We start from the raw sequence: 24892 nt of genomic DNA, 5'->3' as shown, positions 1-24892 counted from the left end.
GACATGAAGCCACCTGAAGCAAACTGTGTGGAACACTTAGAGCTTGGTCATCTACCACATCCTCAGTTGACTTTTGTCTTGTCTCTAGACTTCAGTGAATCTGGAAGAAGAAAGGGTGAGGCTGATGACTTTATGCAACTGCTTCACTTAAATGCAATTCACATACAAGTCGGTATATCACCCCATGATGTCATTGGTTCTTATAAAAAATGAAGAACAAACAGCAGCACCTGCTTATCCTTGTTTTTATGCTGATGTGGATAACCCACCATTATCTTCTTCCAAGGTGGGTTTGTTCTTCTCTATCCAATCCTTGTGTTTTCTCTTTTGGATCCCAAGGCCAATTTGATTTTCCTTCTTCTTGTTCCATGAATGTGTAGACATGAAGGGAAAATTCTCTGTCCCAAATGGAAAGATTTCATACTTTTAGGGCTGTGCCCAGTCTACTCTGTGGTGTGGGGGCCTACAGTCCTCATCTGAGTGTGATTTGACTCATTGGTTCAGCATTTTTGGAGTTTTTCTGGGAAGAAGTACCCCCATCCTGAGCTTAGAGCACCCTGACCATGTCTTTTTACCAGTCTCCTCTTTTCACATAGCATTGGACTAGGATATAGCATGGAATAAATTACAAAAATAAGCCCTACCCACAAAAGACATTCCTAGAGTTGATATCAGTACTGTAGTACAAATGGGAATGAATTAAGGAGGTTCAGGCATCTGAATGGTCTTGAAAATGTCAGTTCAGCATCAACTTTAATGAACATTTATTAAACACTTCATGTTTATGTATACATAGACATATATAAATGCAATATATATTTACATTATTTGTTTGTATATATATACATATGTGTACATATACTTATGCTGAACATTGGAGTAGTGGGGATGATGGTCATGGCACAAATGTAGAATATAATGTCTGCCTTCAAGGAGGTCACAATCTGCTATGGAGTATTAGTTACTTTTACGAATTTATTAATAATGTAAAGTTAGGAGAGATTTTTCACACACTGTATGGCAGAGTCAGTATCCAAAAAGATCTCAGCATATCAGAATATGGGGCCAAACCATACAAGATGTTATTGTCATGTTTTGGTCTGGGCCTTTTATTTTATTGGTATATGGAGTTGCTTATTAAAAAAAAAAAATCAAACCTCTTCCTTTCAATTAAGATCTACAGCTGTTCCATGATTTGTAGTCTTAGAATGTTGCCTGGAGCATTGAGAACTGAAGTGACTTGTCCAGATTCATAATAATCTGGAGAGTACAAAGTGGTGTGAGTACTTAGAGGCAAGGAATCAAGGGAAGGTCTGGAGAGCACAAAATAGAGAGAGTTTGAGAATTATGTATTTTAATGTCAATTACAATGAGAATATAATTTTTTTGGAACTAGAGAGAATTTCTCTTAGACATCATTCTAGTTCAATCGCCTCCATAAATAATACGGTTATAGAGTTTTGCATTGCTGTTGCTAATTTTTCCTGACTCTGCTTCTCTTCTGTTGTGTCTATGTATGGGAATCTGAGAATTTAGTTTAGGCAGGTTTTTGAGAGTATTAAAATAATGCAAGTGAGCAAACTCAGAGCTTGGCACTGTCCTCTTATGTTTATTTGGCTAATTGCCAATTTAGCAAGTGATCCCGGTGAAGAACATTGCCTTGGGACCATCCTGCATGGTGGTAACATCTGTGTCTGGCCTTTGGCCAGCCTCCTGCTGGCCACTCAGGGGGTTCCCCAGCCTCTGATGACCACGGTAGCATCTGTGTCCTGGACCTGCCCCTGTGCCCAGGTGAAGATGTGGCATCCAGATGGCCACTGGCAGGTCTAAAAGGTCACAGCTGCTCACTCTGGGCGAGGGAAAAGAGGACAAGGTTAGTGAACCTGGCACAGGTGTTAGAGCTGCCTATCTGAAGACATCAACACTTCATCTTTTTTTTTTTATACTTTGATTATAGGGATTTTGCTTCCTGTAACAAAATTTAATAGGCGTTTTTGTGGGCACCCTTAGAGCAATTACACTGTTATAAAGAATGTTCTTTTTATTTGTCTAACCAAGTCACTTGACCTCAGTGAGTCTGTTTCTTCATTGTAAAGTAATCTTGTACTAGTTTCCTCACTGAGCTATTGTAATAGAAATTCTAAGGAAACTTGAAAGCACTATAGAAATTTGACTTATTATTGTCATCATCACCAGAGGAAAAATTCGAAGTCAAAGCAAATAAAGTGATTTGCCCAAGATCACAAACAATAGCAGATACAGAGCAGACTCAGGACTAGAACCCAGGACTTCATGTTTTTTTTTGCTGCTATTTATCAGCTACCCCATGTGAAAGATAAATCCATATGGAGTTTGAATAATTCTACTTTTTTGGTAGAACTGAGTAACTACCTAGAGTAAGTGAGAAGGAGCTACCTTTAAGAGAAGCAGCATGTTTAAGGGAGAGAAAAGCAGTGCAGAGGATCTCTGAAAAGTGAAATGAGAGCAAGAAGTATGACAAATAGGGAAAAGGAAAGCCCTTTGGTTTTTGGTCCGCACATAGTTCCAAGAAAAAGTTATCAATGAGAAATTCATAGTCGTAGATTTTTAGGTTAGAAGGGACCTTTTTGGTCATTCTTATCCAAATTCCCACTTACATGCACAATTACAGATTTGAAGGAAAAGATAAAAAATTACTACTGTGGCGTATGAAATGTAATGAATTATTATTGTGTCTTTAAAAATAATGTGCGGAATTCAGAGAAACTTGGAAAGTTGTATAAGTAGAATTCAAAAGACAATATACATTTATAACCTCAGCAATGTAAATGAACCGATTCTAAAAACCAAATGGAACCCAGCTTTTGTAGATTCTTTAATTTCATTTCAAACCCTACGAAGTTCCTTGACCAAATTACTTGGTTCAGTAACTAATATTTCTATATTTTATATACTGGGAAGAGTAGTTAATGTAAGCATGATTGTCCATATTTTAGAGTTGAAAACACTGAAGCTCGAAAGGATAAAGAGACCTAAATGACTTGTCCATGGTTTTATATGGGTAATGACAGAGTCAAGATTCCATGCCAAGTCTTCTAGGTCCAAATCTAGATCTTTTCATTATGCCAGTCATTCCTTTAGCAAACATTTCTTAAGTGCACATTGGGTACAAAACACTGTGCTGGGCACTGGAGAGTTAACAGAGTTAAGATAAAACATGTCCCTTGTCCATATAGGATTCACATCGTAGTAGAAGATAAAGCATAAGTATAATTACTAACCCTAAATTATAATAAACCACAGTACTGATCTGTTTCAATCTTTAATTTCACCAGGTGTAGCTCTGAGAGGCCAAATGGTTTTTCCCAAGTTATTAATAAAAAATAGTGATCTAAAACTTCTGCCTCCTAATCCAGGGTTCCTTGTATTAAACCATGTTATATGTCAATAACTTAAATGAAGCATCTGGAGCTGGACACAGTCACCTAGATTTAGTATGACCTGGGCAAATGACTATAGAATCATCGCTTGTTTTGTTTTCCCATGATGCCTTTCCCCCGTCATGGTTACCTTTATTCCTGTCTCTTACATGTCTCGTAGTTTCCGATATTTGATCTTCTTTTTGTAAAAAGTCACTTTAGTTCTAGCAGTGCCACTTATCAGGACAAGTGAATTGATTGATTTTCCATTTCAGTCAGTAATGATGGTTTTGTTTTTTGGATTTTTTTTTGCATCTGATTTTACAAAAATATTTCCACTCATCTTATTTTCCTACCCCCAGATCCCAAAATTAATTCCACCTGATAAGACAGAAATATTTGTTTCATACAGTAGTTTCTCAGGCTTACATGCGCATTGGAACATTTAACTCAGTTATATTATATAATAATTTAATATTAATATTTGCACAGTATTATTCTGCACAAAATTAAACTATGATTTAAGTAATAGATATTATTTTATTTTAATGTTTTTATAAAGAATACTTCCCTTTACCACAACTTGTTCAACCCTTCCCCAGTTGATGGGCACCCCCTTAATTTCCAATTCTTTGCTACCACAAAAAGAGCTGCTATAAATATTTTTGTACATATGGGTCTTTTTCCCACTTCTATGATCTCTTTGGGATACAACCCTAGAAGTAGTATTTCTGGGTCAAAGGGTATGAAATTATTTATAGCCCTTTGGGCATAATTCCAGATTGCTTTCCAGAATGATTGGATCAGTTCACAACTCCACCAGCAATGCATTAGTGTTCCAATTTGTCCACATCCTCTCCAGCATTTGTCATTTTCCTGTTTTGTCATCTTAGCCAATCTGACTGGTGAGATGTGATACCTCAGAGTTGTTTTGATTTGCATTTCTCTAATCAATAGAGATTTAGAGCATTTTTTCATATGCTTGTAAATATCTTTAATTTCTTCCTCTATAAACTGCCTGTTCATATCCTTTGACCATTTATCAATTGGGGAATGACTTGTATTCTTATAGATTTGACTCAATTCTCTGTATATTTTAGAAATATTTTGTGGTATTTAGAAATATATTGTGTCATATGCATGTTATGGAATACTGTTGTGCAGTAAGAAACGAGGAGCAGATGGACTTCATATTTACCTGGAGAGGCTTATATGAACCAATGCTGAGTGAGAAGAGTAGAGCCAGGAGGAATTTGTACACAATTACAGACACAACGTGTGTGTGACGACCAGCTTTGATAAACTGGACTCTTCTCAGCAATCCAGAGTCCTAAGTCAACCCCAAAAGATTCATGATGGAGAGAGATGTTTACATCCAGAGAAAGAACTGAGATTGAACCCAGATTGAAGCAAACTACCTGCCCTTTTTCGTTGTTGTGTTTGGTTTTGTTTCCTCTTTCCCATTCTTCATTCCATCTGTTACAATCCTTCTTCATAACCTGACTAATGCCTAAAGTGAAAGTATTTGCAGATACTGTACTTGATTGTATGCCACCATGGGGGGGAGGGGGAGGGAGAGAAAATTTGAAACTCAAGGAATTGTGGTAATGAATCTTGTAAACTAAAAGTAAACAAATTAGTAAAGACACACACACAAAAATATCTCCCATTGTTTCTGTGCATAATATACCTTATGCGTCCTCTGCCTGCAGTCCTTTCATTCAAGTTTATGAAAGTAGGGGGGAAATGATGTGCTTTTCATTTTCAAATTCCTTTTCCCTCTGTCAAGCAGTGGGCTCCATTTTATGTCAGCATTTCCATTACACTTCGTAAAGATGAAGGCTCTCAGGGTGACATAGGTTTCTTCCCAGTGCTTTCAAGCATCTAGTTCCATGGCTTCATTTTCACGGTGCGAAAGAAATGTAAAGCCCAAAGAAGCCAAATGGCTTATCTCAGGCTCCCTAAATAACTTCTCTGTAGATACTTTTTTCCCAAATTCAGGCTTTTCTACTCAGGCACTAGAACTCTGGGGTCACAATACTCTCTATAATCTTGATATAATCTCTTGACCTCACCATTCTGTGCCCCAAGAATATACCCTAAGACAGGGCTGTGCACTTGTGGCAAGCCTCCATTGAACCTTCAGGGATGGGGTCTGAGAAATACTTTGTTCCTAAGTGAGGTAGCTACAGATATGGACTGAGATCTGTCAGTAATAAAACTAAATGTGTTCCCTGTAGGGTACCTGAGAAATTTTTCCAGGGTGGAAAAGATGACTCTTCACTAGCCAGTATACTGTATCATATCTCATCCACCACCCCACCCCTCAGACTTGGAGAAGAAATATCTTTTTTTTCTTTATTAATTTGTTTGTTTACTTTTAGTTTACAAGATTCGGTTCCACAATCCCTTGAGTTTCAAATTTTCTCCCCCCTCCTCCCGCCCCCACTGTGGCAGCATGCAATCAAGGATAGGATCCGCAAATACTTCCACATTAGACATTATTAGTCAGGTTATAAAGAAGGATTGTAACAGATAGAATGAACAATGGGAAAGAGGAAACAAAACCAAACAAGAAAAAGAAAGAGAGCAGGTAGTTTGCTTCAGTCTGCATTCAAACTCTGTTCTTTCTAGTTCTTTCTCTGAATGTTATCATCTCTCTCCATCATGAGTCTTTTCGAGTTGTCTTATAACCCTGTATTGCTGAGAAGAGTCCAGTCTATCAAAGTTGGTCGTCACACATACATTGTGTCTGTGATTGTGTACAGATTTCTCCTGGTTCTGCTCTGGAGAAGAAATATCTTGCTAAACAGATTTCCCTTGTCAGAATTTGTATAAAAATCCACTAAACAATCCCATGTTCTCAGAACTGGGTCAACTCAAAAAAAAAAAAACAAACAAAACCCTCAAAGGGTACCATTCCTGAGTAGGGATGCCTGTTAGTGGTAACCCACCCTCTACTTGAAGACTTCAGGGGAGGAGAAACTCTGCCTCTCCAGCTGGACCATGCTGTTTTGGGCAGCTCTAATTACTAGTAAGTTCTTCTTAAGATTAACAATATAATATTTAATTTTCATATAGCGTTTTAAGGTTTGCAAAGTGCTTTACGCACATTATCCCATTTGTTCCTCGTAAGCCCCTAAGGTATGTATGCTGTTATTATTCCCATGTTACACATGGCAGAAATGAGGCTGCAAGAAGTTCAGTGACTTGCGCATGGTCACACAGCTTGTTGTGTGTGTGATGCAACATTAAAATTCAGGTCTTCCTGTCTTCCAGTTCAGGGCTCTAGTCACCACACCTCTTAGTTGCCTCTCCTCTGCCACTTCCACCTATTTATTACTTCTAGTTCTGTCCTGTGGAATGAAGCAAGACAAATCCGACTCCCAAAAAGAATTCTCCAAAAGTGTGTGCATTCTTCAGCCACCCTTTGGTACGTTAGTGTTTTCTTGTGCTCAAGGATGGAGAATAGAACATAAGAAATAATACACATCTTTTCTAGGAGATCCTAGAAGTTGGATATACAAGAAAGTCAGAAAAGGAATATCCAAGTGAAAGTGACAAGGATGTTAGCTGGCTGACAAGTGGAGAGGAATTCCTTGAGGAAAAACATAAATTCCTTATCACCATGTCAGCCTGCTGTCAGGTCAAGCTTAGTAATGTGAAGTCACATGGGAAAACTCTTTTTTAGAGAAACTCCTAGGACATTAAATTGACTTTGTTTGGAAAATTTTGCTGGACCTGCAGGTATACTTTGAAATGGGTTTGGAAGTTGTGACCCCACTCAGACAGACAGACACATGTATTTCCTGTTCTTTCCTCTTATTTCTCACTTTACTGAAACTCTTGATTTGGTCTGATCTGGCCAAAAGACATTAGGCTGACCTTGGAGTTCTCTTCTGGATTGGAGCTCTGAACTGAATTTTATCACCCCATAGATCAGCGTTCTCCCTACCTTAGTCCCATAGCACCCAGAACAGGTAGAGGCAGATAATGAGGGCAGGGAGCAAAAGAACAAGTCTGAGAAGCCTTTTGTCCAGGCTTAAAACTCCCACCTCTGAGCTATCCAGATCACTGGTTGAGCTAGGAGAAAGGAATGACAACTAACTGAGTAGCTAAAGGTGGGCAGGGGAAGCGGTAAGGGGGAGAGACCCCATTATTCATTTATAGCACTGCTTCCTATTTGGTTTTCCTGTTGGCAATCCTGAACCAAGGCTTCCTCCGGCAGGTTTTTTAAAATTTTATTTTATGAGAATAGTCGGTTACGGCTCCCCAAGTGCTGTAAAAGTTAATGTGATAGCCTCTTTGCGCCTGTGCTCATTTTTATAATTTTTTATTTTATGAAACAGGACAGGGAGCTTAGTGACTTATTACTATTCATTTTGTCTCAATGCAGTAAATATTGATTCAGTTGGGGGTTTTCAATTTAAACCACTCGGCGATTATATAAAATATTACTAGCCTCTGAAATTATGCTTACCGATCCCTTCGGCTGCTCATTAAGGAAGGAGTGCAATTTTTAGATCCCTTTGCTTTCATCATTCTAATAAATGGGCTGAGATACGTTTTTGCACGGAAGGTGCCGCAGACACTGCTAGCAGGGGCTTGACAGCATGGATGCAACTCTTAATTTGGAAGTCACTTCAAAGCAGGCTGGAGTTATTTATTTATTTGTTTGAGGTATGTAGGTCTTTCAGTTCCTCAGCAGTAGTGACATCAAACTTGGTAGACAGCTGGTTAAGCAGTGCATCCCTGAGCCCCCCAGCTCCCTTACCTTCCAGCCCTTCATGAACCCAGACATTGGCATGATTGTATTCTCTCTCTCTCTGTCTCTCTCTGTCACTCTGTCTCTCTCTCTGTCTCTCTCTCTCTGTCTCTGTCTCTCTCTCTCTGTCTCTGTCTCTCTCTCTCTTTCTGTCTCTTTCTCTCTCTCTTTCTCTTTCCCTCCACCCCTCTCCCCCCACCCTCACACATTGACTCTCCCTTCTTTCCTTTGACCATTCCTCTTCCCTTCTTTACTACTTTCCTACTCTATCTCCTGGTGCCTACACAGAGTGAAATGTTCTATAGTTCACCTTCTACTTCTGTCTAAGACTTTCAGGGACTGCAGGGGTTATGAGGATGGGGAAAAAAACAAAGCAGAAATAGGTAAATAGTGTCCTATAATGGCCCATGGCCCACAATAGAAAACATTCAGCCATCTTTTTCTCAAGTCACATCCCATCTGGAAGATTGTGTCCAGGAGGAATATGGCATGCCAGAATTATAGCCAAGGGAAGACAATAAGAATTGGAAAAGGTCTGGAAAGTATTCATATGGATATGAAAATTATATCATGTGAGGTCTTCCAAAACTTTCAATCCCCAGTATTTTTCTTGCTCTTTAAGGGCAAGTTTTAAAGTCAGGAAGACCTGTGTTCAAATCTAGCCCCATATACTTATAAACCTTGTGACCCTGGGCAAATCACTTAACCTGTTTGCCTCAGTTTCTTCAACTTTAAAATGTGGATAGTAACAATACCTACCTCCCAGCACAGTGCCTGGCACATAAGAGGTTCAATATAAATATAGTAGATTCTCTATAAATGTTTATTATAAAATATTTATTCCCTTCCCTTCATCCTTAAGATTTTCCCTGGAGGATTCAGGAAGAAGTGGGGGGAAAGTAAAGGCTGTACTCAGGACTGCAGAGTAAGGTGCTCATACAAGAACTGAGCTGGCCTCTCCTACATCAAACAGGATTGTGAACCATCAGAAAGCAGCCTTTTCTGACAGAATTATTGCCATAGGCTATCAACATGATCTCTACCAAGATGTCTTTGCATTCTGATTGATAACCACTAGTCAGTTGTCTTCCCCCACCCCCGGCAAGAGGTCTATAAACGGAGCTTGTAAATTGCATTTAAGAAATTGTCTGATAACATTCATGGCAAGACTTGCATTCTTCGTTGACTGGGGTATTGAAGGAGGGCTAGTTTTAATCTATATTGTGTTTTGTGGAGAAAGAGATAGAACTGGTATAGTAATATTACAACCTCACACCTTTCTTCCTTTCCAGCATTATCCCATTTTATTCTCCTACATTTACATTGTTTCAGCCAAATTACATGAAACTTCCTTAAATACAGCCTCCTGCCTCCAAGCCTTTGCTAGCGTTCTTTATGGGTAGATTATCATCCCTCCTTCTCTTCCTCTGTTGAATTTCCTACTTATTCTTTAAAGTGCAACACAAGTGCCCCCTTGTCCCTGAAGTTAATTCCCCGATTCCTTGTCTATCACTACTTCCCTCCAACCTTCCCCCAGACCTTACCAAGGATTTTGTTGCCCCTCTCTTGATATATCTATCACGTAACAATGTTTGTTATAACTGTGCTAGTTGTTTCCTTTTAGACTATAAGCTATATGAAGGCAAGGACCATTTCTGTTGTTATGTTGTACAGTTCCCCCACTCCTTAGCTTTTCACTGGGCTCTACACATAGTGGCTGCTTAATTAAGTTTATTGTACAGATATTAATGGCAACAACAGGAGAGTGCAACTAGAGAAGTAGGAAAATGATTTAATGCTCACTCCTGATGTCAGATAGGTAGGTCCAGGCCTTCCCAAACAAGTGACAACCGTCTGACTCTCTCCCACATACTTGGAATATGTTCCTTCTTTACCTCTGCCTCATAGGATCTCTCTCTCTCCTCCTAAGACCGTAGTTCAAGCCTCAAGCACTGTCTTCTCAATAAAGTCTTTCTTGATCCCTCAAGTCAGTTAATTAATGAACATTAATCAAATGTTCTGTGATAGGGCACTGTGCTAAGTGCTAAAAATTCAGAAAAGAGGAAAAAGACAGTCCCTGCACCCTCAAGGAACTCACAGTCTAAGGGGGAGATAACAAACATACAGACAAGCTATATATAGGATAAAGAAGAAAGAATTGAAAGAGAGAAGGCAGTAGAATTAAGAGGGATAAGGAAAAGCTTCCTTTAAAAGATGGGATTTTAATTGGGATTTGAAAAGCCAGGAAAGGCATTTCAGGAATGGTGGAGAAACAAAGAAAATGTCCAGGAACTGAGAGGTGGAATGTCTGTGTAATAACAAGGAAGCCAGTGTCCCTGATTCAGAGTACTTTGTTATTTATTAATTTTTTCAGTCATTCTCTACTCTTCATGTCCTCTTTTGGGGGTATTCTTTTTTTTTTTAAAGCAATCGGGGTTAAGTAACTTGCTTAAGGTTACACGGCCAGTTATTTCTGGGTGTGGTGCTGAGTATCTGAGCCCGGATTTGATCCAGGTCATCCCAACACTGGAGCCGGTTCTCTTACTCGCTGAGCCACCTGGCCACCCCTAAGCAATTGGGGTTAAGTAACTTGCTCAAGGTTACACAGCCAGGTGTTTCTGTGTGGGTGCTAAGTGTCTGAGCCTAGGATTTGATCTCCAGGTCTTCTCAACACTGGAGCCGGTGCTCTTACTCTTTGTGCTACCTGGCCTCCCCAAGGGGGTATTCTTAGTAAAGATGCTGGAGTGGCTACCCATTTCCTTCTCCAGCTCATTTTACAGATTAGGAAACTGAGGCAAACAGGGTTAAGTAACTTGTCCAGGGTCACCCAGCTAGTAAGTATCTGAAACCAGATTTGAGTCCAAAAAATGAGTCTTCCTGACTCTAGGCCTGGCATTCTGTCCACTTTGCCACCTAGCTGCTCACATCAAATGCCCATGTCATGGGGGAATAAAGTATAAAAAGACTGGAAACATAGGAGAGGGGTAGATTATTAAGGTATTTAAGGTCTCACAGAGGATTTTGTATTTGGTTTTAATGGTGATAGGAGGCCTCTGAAGTTTATTAAGTAGGGGAGGTAACATGGTTGACATTGAGCTTTAGAAAAGTCACTTTGGCCTGAGAATGGAGGCTGGATTGGAGTGGGGAGAGACTTGAGACAGGCAGATCCACCAGCAGGCTACTGCAGTAGTCTAGGTATGAGGTGAGGAGAGCCTGCACCAGAATGGTGTCAGTGTTAGAGGAGGGAGAGAGAGAGATTGCAAAAATGAAATTAACAGGCTTTGAATGCCAAACAGTGGAAGATCAGTTTGACAACTATTTGGAGGATGGGCTGTCATGGGGAGAGACTTGAGGCAAGGAGAGCATCCAGCATATCTCCCCCCCCTTCTCTCCTTTGACACTGCCACTACCCTAGTGTGGGTCCTCACATTCCTGACTCCAGGTCCACTGTGCCACCAAGTTGTCCCATATTTGAAAGCTGTTATGAAGGTAAAATATTCAGATCTTGTCAAAAAATCAGATGGGGGTGGTGGTGAGAGAGAGTGTGTGAAGAATTAAGAATGACACTTAGGTTGCAAGCCAGGGTAAATGGGCTATTTGAGGTGCCCTTGACAATAATAGGGGAGTTTGGAACAGGGAAGAGTTTTGGGGAAAAGAAGATTTAGTGTTGGACATTTTGAGTTTAATGTCTTTGGGACATCCAGTTCAAGATGTCCAATAGGCAGTTGGAAATGTGAAACTGGACCTCAGCAGAGAAGTTAGGACTGGGCATATAGATTTGAGAATCATTACCATGGAGGTAATAATTAAGTCCATGAGAGCTGATGAAATTACCAAGTGAGATAATATGGAAGGAGAAGAAAATAGAGCCCAGGACAGAGCCCTGTGGGACATTTAAATTAGTGAGGGTGACCTGTATGAAAATCTAGCAAAGGAGATTGAGAAAGATTGGTCAGCTAGATAGAAGAACCAAGAAAGAGGAGTGTCTTGAAAACTTAGAGTGAATAGAATATCAAAGAGAAGAGGGTGATCAACCATGTCAGAGACTACTGAGAGGTCAAGGAGAATGAGGATTGAGAAGAGGCCATTGGATTTGGCAAGTAGGAGATAATTGGTAAGTTTGGAGAGAGCACTTTCAGTTGAGTTATGAGATCAGAATCCAGTCTGTAGAGAATTAAGAAGGGAATGAGAGGAGAGGAAGTGCAAATACATGTTATAGATGACCTTTTCAAGTTTAGCCACAAATAGGAGGAGAGATAATAGTATGAAAGCTATCAGAAATGGATGGATCAAGTGAGTGTTTTTTAAGGATGGGAGAGACATGTTACGGATGCAGCCAGTAGCCAGGGAGAAATCAAAGATAGAGTGTGGATGATAAAGGCAGCGATCTACTGGAGAAGAGGGGATAGAATGGGAATCACTTATGCATGGAGAGGGGTTTGCCTTGGCAGCAAGAAGGGCCACCTCTTATTATGAGACAGGAATGAAGTAGAAAATAATAGCAGAAGGCATCTAGGTGATGGGGAATGGGGAGGAAGGGAGAAGAGGAATTTTGTAAATGGCCTTACATTTTTCAGTAAAATGAGAGAGTTCTCAGCTGAGAGTGTAAATAGGGGGAGTCTTGGGAGGTTTGAGGAGGAATGAAAAGGTTTAGAAGAGCTGCTGTGGTGAGTGGCATAGTGAGTTAATTAGAGAGATGTAAAAGGATTACCTTGCAACCCTGAGGGTCTATGCTCCTCATCTCTGCCTCCTGGCTTGTCTGACTGCCTTTAAATCCCAGATAAAATCTCACCTTCTATAGGAAGCCTTATCTGGTTACTCTTAATTTTAGTGCCTTCCCTCTGGTGATTATCTCCAATTTATCCTGTATATGGTTTGTACATATTTCTTTGCATGTTGTGTTCCCCATTAGATTGTGAGCCACTCAAGAGTGGAACTGCTTTTGCCTTTGTCTCTCCATCACTTAGCACAGTACCTGATACATAGTAGGCACTTCATAAATATTTATTGAGTCATCGATTGACCATATCTTGTATATTAGATCTTTGTGAGAGAAATTTACTGCAAATATTTTCCCCAGTTAACTCTTTCCATTCTAATTGCATTGATTTTGTTTGTATAAAAACTTTGCAGTTTTCTATAATCAGAATTGTCCATTTTCTCTTCTGCAATCTTTGTCAAGAATTCTTCCCCTCTTCCTTATTGTGAAGGATATTTCCTTTAACCTTCTGGTAATGAGCCTTTAAATTCTACCAAAATGGTTCTTGGGAAATCCATATACCTTCTCTTACTGGGCCAATACTTAAAACCCCCTCAATTTGGTAGGACCGGCCAGTATTTTTGGTTTACCTATATAAGAGTAATCTTAGGGTCATCTCCACACCATGATGAGGTATTAGAAGTGGTCCCGAATGAATATTTTTAATGCAACAGTGATGATGGATTTTTTCCTTGAAAAAATATTTAATGAACACCTTACAGTATCTTCATCAGAAGCTAATCAGAAATAACACTGTCTTCACATGAGGCTGGATATGCAGTTTTATTGTGGCATGAAAGAGGGTTATGTAGAGGTAGATATACCTCTTGGTCTTAAGGACCTCTGCTTCCAAAACATTTGGCTATGGTTTGGTAAGACTAGATGACCAATTACGTATTTCTGTGGGAACTTCACTCCTGGCCCTAGCCAGAGGTCACCAGCTTGGTATGCCTGTCAAGGTCAATGGACAGATGTTGGTGTAGTTGTCAGCATTAGCTCTCTTGTAGGGCTGCTTCGCTGTCCAGAGAGAGAGAGAGAGCAGAGTTGCAAATCTGATTGCTGACTTTTTTTTCTGCTCTTTGTAGAAGAATAGTTTAGGAAGAGGGCACACTGCGTCTTGTTATGACTTTAATTTTTTTTTATATATCTCTGATGGCTGTGATATCTTTTTAGGTCTGACAATGGAAATTTCCCTGCCAGTTTGGCTCTGTACATGGCAAACATTGATTTTTAGCCCATGTAACTAATGGAGCTTGAAATTAAAATGGCTCCTTTTTTATATTAGAAACTTATTGGGGCTCCATTCCTGCTATCTGACAATGGACAGTGCTGTACTGCAGCTTGTTGGCTTGCACTGACATCTAGGGTGGCACTTTCATTTAAGTCCTACATAAAGTGTTCATGTTTCTTTCTTGTTTGGTGAGGATGGGATGAGCTGTCTGAGAGGAGAAAAAAAAAGTTGTTAGCTCACCTAAGAAATTGATAGAGCAGAAGAGCTTCTAGGCAGCTCATTCTGGATTTTGGCCCCACCATATTGGCGGCAACACCAAAGGTGTTAATTGAAGAGAAAAACTACTTATCATTTACAGGGTGGGCTGTTTTTGTTGTTGTGTATGTGTTATTATAGATCTAGGGTGGAATTTTTTTCATTGGTGTGCAAAAGCACTTCTTTAAAAAGAAATAAGTCACTGAAGGTATGTGTTGAAGGGGCCTATTATATCGGATTTCAGTTTGTAGTAAAATAATATCTGATGGAAAAATACTTTAGAATTTTGTAACCATGTGATTATTCTATCATACTCATGTCATCATTATTATCAACTGTTAATCATCTTTTCATGCCCTCTAAGTGACTGGCTTTGTAGCCAGAACCATATATTGAGAGAATCATCTGAGGGAAACCAGACCTTCCTGGAAACAAGACTGTGGAGGCAGCTGAAAACACCACCTGCCTGACAGAGAGAAATAAAACTTCCTTGTCATCTAGAGGTACCTAGTTGGCTTAGACAATTAAACACCATTTTAAATACCACTTTTACCCAGGTTTTAAAGGTGGTAGTAAAGTGTTGTTCAAGTAATCAATATCATATTTAATTACTTGCATATTTCAAACTTGCCAGCCTCATCTTACCTCAAAATGTGATTCACTTCTAATGGCCGGACATATCAATTCTGAGGGGCTAGAGGAGGTTGATACAGCATTAAAGGTGACCTGCAAGTCACAGTCACACAACTCCTTTGCTTTTAGCTCTGGAAATGTTGAAAGTTTCCATTAAGTAAGGGAATGTGGCCATTCAGCAGGTTTGCAGAGGTATACAGATACGTCTCAAATCTGGCCTGGCCTTGGTAAAGGACCAGCTACTTTTCTCTTTCCAAGCTTCACCTGGGGTTGCAAAGTATAGCCTAACTCAGAACCGTTGTGACAGATTCGTGTCCATGGAAGTCTTGATTCTGTTAATTCATTTTCTCCCATAGTCCACTGTAGAAAGAGAGAGGGAGCAGCATGATGAGGAAAAGGGAAGACAGTGATAGACTGTTTTCCCCACCAGTTCTTTGAGTATTAGATCATGATTTAGTTGATGGCTCCCATCAGTTATTATTCTGGAACCTGTAGATCCCATTTAACTGGTCACTTAAGGTGACAGGGTAAAAGGAACCTCAGTTTATCTCATCATTTCACTAGGACCCTAGGATACCCATTCTACTCTGAGCCAAGTCTAAGTATCTTCACCCCTGATGTCCATGGCAGACTCAATTCTTTTCCCATCAGAGGTTCTCTCTTTGACCTGTCTAGTTTGTTCTTTATCAGGCTGTGCTGCCTTTGCCTCTTCCGTAGTGCTGCCAGATGTCCAGGAAGCCTTTTCTTTTCTTCCCAGGTGTTGTGGTCCCTTACTGCTCCTGGCCACTGTAATGTAGTTTGTTTCTTTTCTTTCATTCATGTCAGTCCCTAAAAGTTTTCTTAAGAAACCCTCTTAAATTGATGAGTGGTAGAGTAATTTTTATAACATCCTTATAACTCTTTCCTCCTTCTCAGTTCATTCGCTTTTTCTCTCAACTGGATATGATGAGAATGTTTTTACTGCCCATTCATGCCTTGTTTCTTGTGCTGCTTTCAGTGGGTCTATTCTGTCTGTGGTCGTCTCTGTAGTTGGTTGTGTTTTAGGTCACAAGCTCCAGGGAGTAGAGACTGTTTGAATTTTTTGGTATAGGAACATACTCTTACTTATCAGCCAGCTTCTTTTCCCAATAGTTTATCACCAACCCCACGTATAAATCCCCCTACCATTTTGAAGTACCTGATATAGAGCAGCTTAGAGAGGTTATCAGGATGTTTTAAAAGGGTATTTTAAATTTACTTTTAAAAGAGGATCCCCAAATAAGTAGGTCATTTTCTTCTCATCCTTACTCTATATAGTTTTTTCACAGCATGCTGGTTCATTACTTTGTCATGTCAGTTGATTGGCAGACTTTCTAGGTAGAAAGAGACTAGCCACACCAGGGTCTTTGAGCTTATTTATGCTTGGGGTGTTGAGGCTAGCTGAGAGTTTTCTTCCTTCTCAAGTGACTTATTAAAACTGAGCTTGATATTCGCATATAAACTAATCTATTCCTACTATGATGTTTATCTTTACTTTTGTCACTTTGTCCATCACCAGTTCTGAGGGGAGCTGAGAGAGAGAGACCTTCCTTAGTGGGTGAGAGAATTCAGGCTGGAAAAGATCAAGGCCATTATCTGCTTCAAGGATCTAGTTTGAAATGATTACTGACATGCTTTCATGAGTTTTGCTGGGGGAGAGGGGCTCTTGGGGTCATCCCTAGGAGCCCAGCAAGTCCATGACTTAAGCTCAGAGTCCCAAAGGACCAAGTTCAAATATTCACCTCAAATTCTAGAAACCAGTGAAATTAAAACAAAGTTGTGGCTTTTTCCCCTTCCTTTATTTTTTTCTAAGTCAGCAAGGTTCAGTTGTCTGGCCCCACCTACTACCAAGTGTAAGAAGCCCCCAGTTTAATTTGCGGTTAGATATCTGTTAAGATTGCATCCACTTCCCAAGTCAGCACTTAATTGGCAAGTCGCTTGATTTAACAGCGTGGGAGCCTGCACCGGAAAAATGGCCAGAATAAATCACGGCCTGACGCCAGAAAATAGATATAATCTCAACATTAACTACATTAATAGTAGCAGGAGCCGAATTAAGAAAGCCATAAAGTATAGGCAGGAGAGTATAAATTATAGCCATCTCGCTGTCCCCCATTCCCTCCTGCCACTATCCCCCAGCCCCCTGTTCATCTTTGCTCTCACCTGCCCCCCTCCCTGTCTCCCACACCCAGCCCACTAGGCCTGACTTGGCTTGCTGGCCTCCCCCAGGGAGACCAGCTTAGACATCCCCTGATGGCTGTAGATCCTGGATCCCCACTTCCCCCCCAGGGCCAGACCTCATCACTTTTACTGGTTTCCTATTGATTCCTATCTGAAATTGGAGGCTCTGTTGTTGCAATAATGCACCTCATTTTTCCTTGGCTTTTTTCTACCTTTTTCTGAACACATGGAACTTGTTTCACAGCTCCTGTAGGAATGAGGAAGCTGGTGAATTCATCCATCCATCTGTATGTACATACATAGCTAGTGTGATACAAAGAGGAAACCTTAGTCAGGTCATTTTACCTCTTTGTACCTCAATTTCCTCATTGGGAAAATGGGTGCAATACTTACACACTCCACTACACCATGTTATTGTGAAGCAAGTGCTTTGAGCAGTTGCTGTTTTCATTATAATTGTGGCAAATGATGAGCATTTCCCTGGGAGGGCTAAATGAGGGTAGATTGATGTCTTGGCAGAGAAGCAAGGGAACTAGTGACACCTTGTTGCAAGTCAGGCTGTGGCTGAAATGCTTCTGCACCTTTTTTCTGTTGTCATTAAGGCTCATTCAGCATGAAGCTAGAGCATTGCTGTTAAACCTGAGGCAGTATACATGAGTAAGACTTTCTTCTCCCTGCTAAGCTGGTCAGAACTCTTTGGAGAATGAGCTTGGAAATGGCTTTGGTTGCCTGAAGTGGGCACTCCTGTCAGAGGTTGACTAGATGGATAGTAGAGTGTACTAAACAAAGTGCTTATAATTCAGAGGCAGGTGCTTTGGCCATTAGTGCCCTGTAGACCACCTAGCTGACTACTTAGCATCAGGATATGGAAATTTTTAAGGTCTCATTGCCACAAACAGCTCTACTTCTTAAATATTTATCATGGCCCTACTGGGTGCCTGGCACTTTCTAAGTGCTAGAGGAGAACAAAGATTTTGTAATGGTCTGATAGTTCCCAACACAGCTAGAGAGGAAAGTGAGATAGGCACAGCTATAAAAAGTAAGTGTATTTAAGGTATTATGGTCAATTCTGTTATCTATGGCAACACAAGGGAATTATACTTCTTGATTATTTAAAGCCAGCTATTTAGGAGTTGAGTGTTTAGAATAGAGAACAAATTTATGAGTTAATATAAAACCAATTCAAAAGAAAAAAAAAACCAAGTATTTCATCCCTCACAGTATCAAAAAGTAAAGGAGCACACTAAATGTATGAACTTGTGGTTGAAAAAAAAATCCAGCCCCTTCACCCTCCGGAGTCAACATGGGTCGCGTTCGGACCAAGACCGTGAAGAAGGCGGCACGAGTTATCATTGAGAAGTACTACACCCGCCTAGGCAATGACTTCCACACCAACAAGCGTGTGTGCAAGGGGATCGCCATCATCCCCAGCAAGAAGCTCTGCAACAAGATCACGGGATATGTTACTCATCTGATGAAGCGGATCCAGAGAGGCCCTGTGAGAGGTATCTCCATCAAACTGCAGGAAGAAGAAAGAGAAAGGAGGGATAACTACGTCCCTGAGGTCTCTGCTTTGGATCATGAAATCACTGAAGTGGACCCTGATACCAAAGAAATGTTGAAGCTCCTGGACTTTGGTAGTTTGTCCAACCTGCAAGTTACGCAGCCCACAGTTGGGATGAACTTCAAAACACCAAGAGGAGCTGTTTAATATTTACTTTTGCCTTCTTTCCAATAAACTTGAGAACTCCCCCCTAAAAAAAAAAAAAAAAAGAAAAAAAATCCACAACCTATTATGATAGGTCCTTCTAGCATCTTCTCATTTGTTAGGTCGGGCACAGATGTTATGGGACTTGAAGAATAGGGGAATATGATTGCTGCCTTCACATATCTAAAAGTATGCCATAAGAAATAAGATCTTTATGGACCCAGAAAGAAAAACAAGGGCTCATGTAGCAAGATTGGTAGGAGGAGTCACAGCGAGATTTTAATTTTATTTAAGGGAGAGCTTTCCAATAATTTAGACATGTCCCACAGTAGAATAAGCTTAAAAAAAAGTTTGTGACTCATAACTCATCAGTGAAGGTATTCCAACATAGACTAGTCTAGATCTCGTAGAAGAGATTCTTACTTAAGGTTGCCAAAGATTGGGGCAAAGAGGCAGGCACTGTTAAAATACTTTTCTTTTTAAACAATGTTTTTATTTTATTTTTTCTCAGTTACATGTTAAAACTATTTTAAACATTCTTTTTTTTTTTTTTTTTTTATAATTTTTGAGTTCCTCCAAAGATTTTTAAAGCAGAGGTTAATTGTAACCCTGTCTGGGATGCTATGTGTAAGGGAATGGGAGATTGGGTTTGTTGATCTCTCAACTCTGCTCTATGCCTAGGATTATATGATCCAAAAATTACTGCCACTTGGCTTGGGAATGAATATATCATAGGTTTTAAGGGAAGGACTTTGAGACAGGGTGTAGAGTTACCTTGCCAACTGTATTTCCTATGGGCTATTTCAATGGGTTTGTGTTCTACGAACATAAGTGTGAGCTGTTTTTTTCTCTCCCCTCCCATCTCTGTCCCTAGGACCTGGGGCAATATGATACATGAGTCAACCATTTTATTGGCAGTATTCTTCCAAAATAGTTATTCTGGAACTAAAATAAGCTTTGGGCTTCAAGAAAGGTAACAAAAGGAATTGTGGTGGTTCATGACTGACTTTTATCAACAGCAATAAAGTGGGATGATTTCTATAGTAGACATACTTCCCTGCTAGACTGATCTTCCTAATACAGCCTGTTCATTATGTCATTTCCCTGATCCAAAAGCTTCAATGGCTCCCTTTTATAGGGGCAAGCTGAAATTCTCTCTGCACAGCCTAGCATCCAGGATCTCTGCTATCTGGTCCACGTGAGATTTCTTACTTTGTCTTCCATTCTGCAGCAGCATGAACCCTCTCTTCCATTCAAGCCAATCTCCTTAGGCTTTGAACATATTTGACTCCCATCTCTGTGCATTTGCTCATGATGGTCCTCTTCCTGTTTAAATCATTCTCATCATTTAAGACCCAACTCAACTCTTCCTTCCTCCGTAAGAACTTTCCCAACTACCACAAAACACATATTCATCTCTTCCTCTTTTGACCTTTTACAGCACTTACTTTCTGTACCATTTATTTTGGCACTTAATCATATATTGACTTACAGTGTTTTTTAAATCAGAGAGTCATAGGATGTCAGAAATGGAAGAAACCTTATGTTATCTAATCATTTTTGTTGTTCAGCCATTTGGGGTTTTCTTGGCAGAGATACTGGAGTGGTTTGCCATTTCCTTCTCACTTCATCTTACAGATGAGGAAACTGAAATAAACAGGGTTGAATGACTTGCCCAGGGTCACACAACTTGTAAGTTTGAATTCAACTGCCCCATATTTACTGCTAGGTGGTATAGTCAATAGAGTGCTAGACCTAAAGTCAGGAAGGCTCATCTTCCTGAGTTCAAATCTGGCCTGAGACATTTACTAGCTGTGTGACCCTGGAAAAGTTACTTAACCCTGTTTGCCTTAGTTTCCTCATCTGTAAAAATGAGCCAGAGAAGGAATTAGCAAATGACTCCATTGTCTTTGCCAAGAAAATCCCAAATGGTGTCACAAAGAACTGGACCCCACCAAACAACATCTAACCATAAGATCACAGAATCAAAAAAAATTGGAAGGGCCTTCAGTGACTACCTAATTCCAGAATGAACCTGAATCAGAACAGGTTGTATAGCATCCCCAACAGTGGTCATCTTGCCTCTGTTTGTCCTCCATTGAGGGAGAACCCCTTTCTGAAATCTCCCATTCCATATTTGGTCAGACTTCATTGTTATGAGGTTATTCTTATGTTAAATCTAATTCTGCCTCTGTTGTAAATTTATCTCAGGTGTCATTTGGACTTTCCTCTGGAATAAAGTAGAGCAAACCTGATCTCTTTAGCACTGTGTCTCTCTCTGTCTTCCTTTCTCCAAGTAGAATACCCTAAGTTCCTTCACCCAGTCCTCGTATAGCATATTCTCTAGTATTCTTGCCATCTGATTACCCTCTTTTGGAGGGCACTGCAGCTTGTCACAGAATCAGACTCAGGGGATCTCAAAGACTTTCTAATCTAATCCGTGTCAACGGGTTTTGAGATGTAGAGGAGAGCATAAGAAGGAGTACTTGGAGAAACAGCCCCTACTCTCTTAGCAGAATATGAGGTGAGAACCTTAGCTGAGAGGACAGAGCAGGAAGTGGTGTGGGAAGTTTGAAAAGAGAAAATTTAGAGCAGCTACTGTGTGGCATCAAGTAAAGAATCAGTTAGGGAAAGTAAAAGAATGTCATGGCTGCGGTGAGGGGCTAGTTGAGATTAGATAATATAAATTCTTTTTTTTTTTTTTTTAAGCAATTGGGGTTAAGTAACTTGCTCAAGGTTACACGGCCAGGTGTTTCTGGGTGGGTGCTAAGTGTCGGAGCCGGGATTCAATCCCAGGTCATCCCAACTCTGGGGCCGGTGCTCTTACTCACTGTACTACCTGGCCGCCCCTAGATAATATAAATTTATAGTGAACCCAGTCAACATGGTTGTTTGACTTCTGCCAGCTCCGTTTAGCAATACAGAAGTAAGAGCAGAAGAAGCAGATAGAAAAAATAATACTGCATTGGGAGTTTTAGGAAAGCATGAATGGAAAAAGGATAAGGAGAAAATGAATTTGATAGCATAGGACAATTTAAAGTTGAAATGCTTAACTATAGGGTCAAGATTTAAATGGAACCATAAATTCTAAATAGAAATGCTCGATTTATACTTGTCTTTAAAAAAAAAAAAACTTTTATAAGTACAAGATGGAGGAAGAATGGCCAGATAGCCATTTTGGGGAGAAAGAAAAAAAACCAAAACCTGGAAGTTTTAGTGGTCAGTTTGCTCAGCATTTATAATACAGCAACCAAAGAGGCTAATGAGAACTTATAAAGAGGACCACAGGACACAGGACTAAGGTGATACTTTTATTTTACCTGACTGATTAGACCACATCTGGACTTCCATTTATTTATGATGTGACATTTTAGGAATCACAAGGAAAAGGTCTAGAACATCCAGAACAGGGCTGCCCGGATGGTGAAGGACCTTAAAATATAATGACAGAAAGAACTGGATGTATTTGACCTGAAGAAGAGAAATGAGGCTATGAGAGATGTTTTCAAATGTTTAAAGGCTGCTTATATTTAAGAGAGATTATGTGTATGTATTCTGCTTGGCTGCAAAGAGTGAACTAGGAGCAATGACTGGAAGGTGCAGAGAAGCAAATTTAGGCTAGTTAAAAGAAAAATCTTACAAAAGTCAAAGCTATTCATAAATGGAGTAGACTGCCCCTGGAAGTAGTAGATTCTCATTCATTGACATCTTCACACAAAGGCAAAATGGCCAATTGTCAGGTGTGATATAGAGCAAAGGTGTCCAGTTCACAGGCCCAAGGGGATGCAAACTCCTTACCCGAACCAGATTTGAGAACCAGAATTGGGAAATGTTCAACAAAAATTAATAAAAATACAATACAAGACAGATAATGTTAATTTGTAAGTTTTCTAAAGTAATATGCTGCCTGTGGGGACCTCTTTCTATTTGAGTTTGAAACCCCTTATATAAAGAATCCTTGTTCAGGTTAATTTTCTCTTCTCTTTTTTTGAGACTTCTCACACCAATTTTTACTCTGTCCTCTCAGCTGAGGTCCTCACCTCATACAATATTGAGAAAGTAGACTGTTCTCAACTGCTCCCTCTTATTCTCTCCTCTGCATCTCAAAACCCCTTGATATCTCCCATTCTCTTCTCTATTACTCTGCTCTGATACAGATGTGGCCCATATCATTGCCAAGGCCATCCCTTCTACATGTACCTGGAGTCGCTACCCACAGTTTAAGAAGTGCTGAAGGGGTTGTGAACAGAAAAAGTTTAAGAAACCCTACCCTAGATTCCCATCCCTTCCAAAAGATTGCCCCCACAACCATTCTTACTGCCCTTTATCTACTTACCTTGCAGTGGTTCCCTCCCTGATACCTACCAGTACACCTAGGTCTCCACCATCCTTAAAATATCCTCGCTTGACCCTCCCATCTCCTCAGTTCATTGTCTTACATCTCTCATTTCTTTCTTAACCACCCTCCTGGATAAAGTTGTCAACTCTAATGCATGCCCTCAACTTCCTCTACTCTTTCTCACTTTTTAGTCATTTGCAATCTGACTTCAGGCCTTTTTTACCCAACTGGAACTATTTATTTCAAAGTTACAAGTTATCTCTTAATTACCAAATCCCAGGACCCTTTCTCAATACTCCCCTTCCCCTCCCCGCCCCATACCAGATTTTAAACTGTATTATAAAGAAACAGTCATCAAAACTCATTGTCGCTGGCTGAGGAATAGAGTAGTAGATCAGTGGAATAGATTGGGCACACAAGATACAGTAGTCAATGATTGCAGTAAGCTACTGTTTAATAAACCCAAAGACTTCAGCTTCTGGAATAAGAACTCACTATTTGACAAAAACTGCTGGGAAAACTGGAAAATAGTATGTCAGAAAGTGGGCATAGACCAGTATCTTACACTATATGCCAAAATAAAGTCTAAATAGGTTCACAATCTAGATATAAAGACTGATACCATAAGCAGTCTGGGAGAGCAAGGAATAGTTTACCTGTCATATTTATGGAAAAGGGAATAATTTATAACCAAACAAGAGATAGTGAGCATTATGAAATGCAAAATGGATCATTTTGATTACATTAAATTTTGTACAAACAAAGCCAATGTAACCAAGATTAAGAGGGAAGTAGAAAATTGGAAAAGAATTGTTTTTTGGGGGGGGGAATTTTTGAGGGGGGGAAGGTAGGGCAGTTGGGGTTAAGTGACTTGCCCAAGGTCACATGGCTAGTTTTGTATTAAGTGTCTGAGACCGGATTTGAACTCAGGTCTTCCTGACTCCAGGGCTGGTGCTCTATTCACTGCACCACCTAGCCACCCCCAGGAAAGAATTTTTACAACCAGTGTCTCTGATAAAGGCCTCATTTCTAAAGTATTCAGAGAACTGAATCAAATATATAAGAATACAAGTCATTCCCCAATTGATATAAATGGTGAAAGGATATGAACAGTCAGTTTTCAGAGGAAGAAATTAAAGATATTTATAATAGTAAGATAAAATGCTCTAAATCACTTTTGATTAGAGAAATGTAAATCATAACAACTCTGCGGCACCACATTTCACCAGTCAGATTAGCTAAGATGACAAAACAGGAAAATGATAAATGCTGGAGAAGATGTGGGAAAATTGGAATGCTGATGCATTGTTGGTGGAGTTGTGAGCTGATCCCAACCATTCTGGAGAGCAATTTGGAACTATGCTCAAAGGGCTATAAAAAAGTGCATACCCTTTGACCCAGCAATACCACTTCTAGGGCTGTATCTCAAAGAGATCATACAAATAGGAAAAGGACCAGTATGTACAAAAATATTTATAGTAGCTCTTGTTGTAGTGGCAAAGAATTAGAAATCAAGGCGATGCCCATCATTTGGGGAATGGCTAAATAAGTTGCAGTATATGAATGTAATGGAATACTATTGTACTATAAGAAATGAGGAGCAGA

General features: G+C 39.9%; 2 protein-coding genes across 3 annotated transcripts in view; both read left to right on the top strand.

The window, feature by feature from the left end:
• ZC3H3 (zinc finger CCCH-type containing 3) overlaps positions 1-24892 on the top strand; it is a 508339-nt gene that overhangs the window by 268414 nt on the left and 215033 nt on the right. The gene's annotated exons all lie outside the window — the stretch shown is intronic.
• On the top strand, positions 18492-18992 carry LOC138167943 (small ribosomal subunit protein eS17-like). The gene has a single exon (XM_069096909.1). It carries the CDS (start codon positions 18544-18546, stop codon positions 18949-18951), a length of 408 nt encoding a protein of 135 aa, XP_068953010.1. The 5' UTR covers positions 18492-18543; the 3' UTR covers positions 18952-18992.

This window comes from Petaurus breviceps, unplaced genomic scaffold (genome assembly GCF_028583685.1).
Source record: "Petaurus breviceps papuanus isolate PSGF00001 unplaced genomic scaffold, PetGlider_PUasm1.0 339, whole genome shotgun sequence".
NCBI classification, from domain to species: Eukaryota; Metazoa; Chordata; class Mammalia; order Diprotodontia; family Petauridae; genus Petaurus; species Petaurus breviceps.
This window is presented reverse-complemented; position numbering and strand designations above follow the sequence as displayed.

Bases quoted from the DNA above. Each gene is read 5' to 3' on its own strand.
- LOC138167943 (XM_069096909.1), top strand. From the start codon at position 18,544: ATGGGTCGCGTTCGGACCAAGACCGTGAAGAAGGCGGCACGAGTTATC.